The sequence below is a fragment of the Serinus canaria genome, chromosome Z (assembly GCF_022539315.1).
Source record: "Serinus canaria isolate serCan28SL12 chromosome Z, serCan2020, whole genome shotgun sequence".
NCBI classification, from domain to species: Eukaryota; Metazoa; Chordata; class Aves; order Passeriformes; family Fringillidae; genus Serinus; species Serinus canaria.
The window spans coordinates 48792937-48799472 of NC_066343.1; the positions used below are offsets into that span (position 1 = coordinate 48792937).

The 6536-nt window shown below is 36.9% G+C and overlaps 1 protein-coding gene across 1 annotated transcript in view; it reads left to right on the plus strand.

Moving 5' to 3' along the window:
* Positions 1-6536, plus strand: part of GLIS3 (GLIS family zinc finger 3) — a 120412-nt gene that overhangs the window by 76716 nt on the left and 37160 nt on the right. Inside the window, exons 3-4 of the mRNA XM_009098994.4 lie at positions 263-424; positions 1873-1983. Of these exons, the coding sequence (XP_009097242.3) occupies positions 263-424; positions 1873-1983 (273 nt within the window). The remainder of the gene's footprint in view (positions 1-262; positions 425-1872; positions 1984-6536) is intronic.

Consider the following 6536-nt stretch of genomic DNA (forward strand, 5'->3'; position numbering starts at 1 on the left):
CTTTGGGTCTCAGTGTGCCAACTGCAGAATGTAGGACATACTCTCCTAATTCAGCCACGTGCGGGGAGGATAGGTACATTTTTACAGTCTAAATGGTTTGACCCCTGCAGCAACACCCACACTGAGAAGCCAGGCCTTGCAGACCTACCCTGCCATGGAAGGCTGGAGGTCTCTGCATGCCCTTTTACCCTTCTGTTCAGTGTTTGCTGTTGCAGTTTACTGTGTGGGCTTTCCTTTCAAATGCTTTCTTTCTCTTTTCTAGTTTGAGGGTTGCAAGAAAGCCTTTTCCAGACTAGAAAATCTCAAGATTCACTTAAGGAGCCATACGGGTGAGAAGCCGTACCTTTGTCAGCACCCTGGCTGCCAGAAGGCGTTCAGCAACTCCAGCGACCGCGCCAAGCACCAGAGGACACACTTGGACACTGTAAGGACACAGAAGTCCCACTGCAGCCCTCTGAATATTAGACTATCCCACTGCAGCCCTCTGAGCATTAGACTATCTGCTCCTTTCCTCCAGCTGGGTGACAGCAGGTAGCCCATAACCTTAGAGGCAGGAGGGAGGACGGTCTGATGAGGCTGCTGAAGCCGCCTCAAAGGTGGCCAAGTCATTTTAGCATGCGAGAAGATAGACCCAGGCTGGTTGATAAAAAAAACACAGGTTCCATGGTCTTTGCTGCAAGTAGAATCAGTAGCTTTCTCCCACTTAGTTGATCTTTAGAGAAACTGAAGCCATCTGCAACATAAAGTGCTTTTTCTTTGATGAAAAGTTAAGGGTGGGTCATGTACCAGAAAGTTAAGAGAGATAAAATAATTTTGTAATTCTAAAAATTTTTGTGCCAACAGATTGTCCCTTGTAAGTTTGGGTGATGACTGAGATTTGTTTAAAAACCTCTTTTTTCAGAAAAAAATGTTGTGTTTTCTCAGAGACAGTTTCCAAAGGGCGGAAGTCCAAAAATGCAATTAAAACAATGAAGTTTGAATTAAATGGCTGTTAAAAAAAAAGTAAATTATCCATTTTGAATAGTCAAAACTATGGCTGGCAAGTTAATAATGTGTACAAGGTGTTTTCAAACATTTTTTACAGAACATAAGTGAATAATTTGCTGAATAGCTACTTCCAGGAAACAGTTGGACCAAGTGTTCACTTAATACTTAGTATTGTGAACCTACAAGTCTTCAGGCAAGACAGACAGCTTAGAACAGACAGAATGAGATATAGATATGAGTTAGATTTATTGGGCATTCTTTTAAGAAATTATAAAGATATTATAGGATATTTTATAGGTATTTTTCTAAAATGAAGTATTATTAGAAAATGTGAGCTGAAGAAGTTGGTCAGTACTTCACATTAAAATGTTTGGGTTTTTTATGTAATACCTCTGAAACTTTAGTATTCAATGCTTGGTTGGGGTTTTGCTTGCTTTCTTTGTAATATAGTAAACTAACACTTTTTCTTGTTCTCTTTTTCTGAAGCGGATCCTTCTATAATCCTAAACAGTCTTTCCGGGCCTTTACTGCAGTTTCTTTACCTGATTCACTAAAGACTGTAATTTCTGATTAAGTCAAAGATTGCTCTGAGGGTGGAAAAATTGTAAGTATATCTAGCAATATTCATTGCACTACTAAGAAAAAAAGGTAATCATGAAAGGTGCTGTAATGAAAACTTTCCTTTTTTTTGTCTTCCTTTAAATCTTTACTTCATCCTTTCCTTCTCTAACAAATTGTGAAGCTTTCTGCATGTAATAATGTACAATGTTTTTGTTCTGTAGTAATGTGGTTTATAGCATTCCAAGAATCAAAAAGTATTCTCATGAGTTAAAATAATCTGACATAACAGTAATTTTATCTTTTTTTTTTTTTTTTTAAATTTAGAAACCTTATGCATGTGAGATTCCAGGATGTAGTAAGCGATACACAGATCCAAGTTCCCTGAGAAAACACGTGAAAGCCCATTCTTCCAAAGATCAACAAGTCAGGAAAAAGGTGATTTTTCTGCTCTCTTGACTAGTGTAAAGTTTATGTGAAGAAATCAGTGTTATAATATTAGATGTTTCAATGCATCTTTATGTACTTGGGTTGATTTCAGACTTTAAATTAGAAAAAAGAGCAAATAGATTGATGTGGTTTGTATATATATAATTTCATCTCTGACTTAATGGTTTAATGCTTCATGTTTTCTGCTGTAATTGTTAATCACTAAACAAACACAAGGCAAGTAAAAATAATTTTTGCAAACATAAATTCTTGGTTTCAAATTCTCCCACTTGGTAAATACACAGTATTACAAAGTACTGGCCAGTCTCAGATGGAAGGATGGATTTTGAGGGCAGTGTGTGGGACTAAGCTCTAAATTGTATTTCCATATTCCAGATGCTTCCAATACTACTACGATATTTCACAATGCTGATTTCCTGTGGATGTCAAGTCCATGAGTCATCAACTGTTTATAAGTGCATTTCTGAGAGCTGAGTTGCTACCTAAGGAAATTTTTTTGAGCATTTTTCATCATAACTCCTATTAATCACTGGCATAATGTTTACAAGGTACAGCATAGGTAGTTACTGGACCTTTGTGAAGTTATAATTACTAACTAACATTGTGCTTTGGTACTTGAAATATTTCCTAACAGTAATAATTATGAAAAATAAAAACAGCAAACCTTTTAATGAAGAATTAAGATTATTTATGGATTTAATTAAAAGTGAAAATTGGCTTAATGCCAAAAAGGTAATTATGGAAATGTGAATTCATCAAAAACAACCATAAAAATTCCAAGGTGATAAAGGCACCTTAGTAGACTAATCCTTCAAGCCCTAGGGATCTTTTCTGCTGAAAAGAAATAAACCTTTTTCTGTCACACCCCATTAGTTATGGATTCCTTTAATATATCGTGCCTGACTGGTTTTAATCCTCTCTTTAACCTCCCCTGCCTACCAAGTGACATCTTACTGTGTCATCTTAAGTTGCTGACTCTCCAAGACTGTACCTGTAAATGTATCTTTGATGTTGCATAGACTGAAATATCAGGGTGAAGTGTATCAGGGAATCTTATGTGCTGTGCTGATGTTTACACTGAGTCTTCACCCCGGATTCTGTAGATGTTTCTTCAAAGATTTGACTCTTCCTCAATCCTAAAATGGGATTATGTAATGGGATATAGGTAAATTTCCATCTCTCAACTATTTTAAGCAATTTCTGTTGATGTGTGTCTATGACTAATCATATAAGGCAAAATTATTTTCCTGGAAATCTGTAATGCAGCCACTGTTCCCCTTCACTTCCCAACACTTAGTTATCCACTAAATACATTTAACTGGGAATCTCACCAGGTAGGGGCATGAAATCCTATATACCAAGAAGATCCCAGCACAAATGGATTTCATAAAAGTAATTTATTGGATAGAACAATAAAATTTCATTTACTCTTCAAAAGAAAGCAAAGTCATGCGAGAGTAAAGATGGTCATGCCCCCTTTAATCACCTTTGTGTATTTTGAAAAATTATTCATAAAAATGAGGCCAAGCATGTACACAAACACCATGTAAAGATCTGGGAACAGATGCTGAAAATGTTTAGTAAAACATTTTAGGTATAATCTCTATGCATCGTAATATTCTGTCTGTCATTTCAAAATATTTTAGTGGGGTAAAAAGCAGTGTTTACTATCATATTTTTAAAAAGAAAAATTGCTGACTCTGCCAGGATTTCATCTTTTCATTGGGAAGATAAATGAGATTTTGTCTAAGGCAGGAAGTCACTGAAAGAAAGATAGGCAGTTCCCAAAATGAGAGATTAAGGTGATGCTGAGAGGAGTGGTAATGTACAACATGCCCCTCAACTACAATTACTTTTGAAATGTGTTCTCTTTTTAATCTTGCTCTCATTTCAGCTTTGAAAGGACAACAATTTACAAGTTTTTTTTTTTTGTAAGCTGGCTAGACAAGTAAGCCTTTATTTACTGGCTACACTTCTTTGATTTCAGTAGAGCACAAATGTGTTTCATCTGTGAACTGATAGTACTGTATTGAAAATCAGAATCCATAGCTCTTTCAGTTTGTAAGTCTTTTTATTGAAGATAATGAAAATGAAATTATGGAACATTGTGATACTACAGCAGCTGGATAGAAGCTTCCTAACATGGTTTTGAGTGTTAGAGAGCAGGCATCCTCTACTGCGTTTGCTGGACACTTGGAGGATCCTGTCTCCATTTAAATGCCTGAGTGTCAGATAAACAGGGTGTTTATCATACAAAAATGATCACATATTCATTAGCTTTCCACTGTTACTGGATGTATATATTTTACTTTATTGTCCTGTGTCCTCTTGGGATATGGGCTGTTCCCCAGCCCCCATTTTTGAGTAAGAGCAGTATCATTTTTTTGCATAACTTCGGCTTTGTCAGCCTTGCAGAGCTGAGCTGGCATGCTGCTTGTGTTTTGCATGGGTTCTATTTGTGAAGTTACATCCTTTACCTGTTTCTCCAAGGTTGTGCTGTTCTGTTCTTCTGTTCTTGATAAGAGTAAAATGTTCTGATCTACAGATATCATTTGATTCGTTCTACCCATTATCATCTCCATATTTCTATTAAAAAAATGCAGATCCTGTGCTGTTGGATCACATAGGCACAGGATGGATAAGGTTGGAGGGGATCAAGTGGTCATCTGGTCCAAACTCCCTGCTCTGTCATCCCAGAGCACACTGCACAGGATTGTGTGAGACAGTTCTTGAATGCCCCCAATAAAGGGAGACTCCGTGGCCTCTCTGGGCAATCTGTTCCAGTGCTCAGTCACACTCACAGTGAAGAAGTTCTTCCTGGTGTTCAGGTGGAGTTTCCTGTGCATCAGTTTCTCTCTGTTGCCTCTTGTCCTATTGTGTGGCACAGAGAAAAAGCCTCTGACACCCTCCCTTCAGAGACATACAGGCATTGAAGAGATCCCCTCTCAGCCATCTCTTCTCAAGGCAAACAGGCCCAGCTCCCTCAGCCTCCTTTGTAAGAGAGACCCAGGGGTTTGAAGCCTGTGTAGAAGGTCAATACCAGTGTTATGGTCTTCATGAAGATCCATTTGTTGTATAAGATAGCACTCAGCCTTGTACAAGTGTGACGGCATTGTCTTGTCTATTCAAGTATACCAGGGAAAAGTAATTTACTACTTCGGTAGCAGTCATGCTGAAGATATGTGTGTTTGTAAATCTAAAGAAAATATTCCATTCATTTTCAAATACTGCAGTGCAATTCCTACTTGGAATGGAATGGAATGGAATGGAATGGAATGGACCCTCTACTGGTTTTGTAGATCTTGTCATGAATATCTGAATGTCCATTGCCTTTCTTAAAGGTTTTCACTTTTTAAAAAGTGCATTTTCAAACAGACAAGACATAATTTAAAAAGGACAAAAAGTTTTGAATTTGTGCAGCTGTTTAGCAAAGACAAGATCAATTTGGGAACATTGACCTTATCAACTGAACAATGCAGTGGCTATGCTTTTGGATAGTTTTAATTTTATCTATACCAGCGAATTACTGTTGTCATTTATAACAGTACTTTAAGACTATGTGTCCTGCCAAAAAAAAACAGAACAGAAAAAGATTTAAAAGATTTTTTCTATTTAATTAAAAGAAATTTAAATAATGAAACATACAACTAGTTAGCTCCATCTTTGTGGAAAAAAAAAAAAAAAAAGAAGAAATCATTTGAACAGTTGACATAAACAAGACCAGTTAAAGGGAATGCAAAAGTCTTAGTCTGGACTTTGAATTGGAGGATGATTTATACCAAATAATTTCCTTGTTCAGCTGACCAGCTTTTGATATCCTAGCAGTCTAAGTGACCAGATCATGTTTTTCATCCTTTTATTTAAATTATTTATGGGTCAGCTATATTATTTATACAAGCTTTGAGGTACTGAATGCTTACCTGACAACTGCCTCTAAAAGCTGTCTGTCCTGTAAGCCTGTACCATCTTAGATCATTTAAATGGCTCTGGAGGAACCCACACAAGGACTCAACTGACCAGAGAGGTTAACATCTCAGCAGATACTCCGTGATACTCCTAGGTCACTACTTAGTTTTAGCCTAACATAGGAATTATGTTTATTTTCCTGGGACAAAAGTTTTTGTACTCTTTCTGCCAGAAATAAAATGTCATAGAGGCATAGCTTCAGGAAAGGAAGTCCAAAGGATATTTCTGAAAATTATATAGACATGATTGAGATTTTAAAAATTGTAGTTTACATGGTATATGTACCAAATCACTAAGGAATGGAGGGAGTGGTGAGACTGAAGGAGATAAGGGCTATGTGCAAGGCTTCTAGATTGATTTTTTTCTTCCTGGTAATCTTTCTTTTTCCCACAGATTGGTCAGTAAATGTAAAATGATGTCTGAACAGTCACTCTTGAGAAATTAGCAAAATGTTATCCCAATCACCAATCACGATGGATGCTACCATCATTTGTTCCTATGATATCTGACAGGAAGGAAGTTTTTTCAGGTGTTATTTTGCTGTGCAGGCATAAAGCACAGAAGGCAATCAGAAT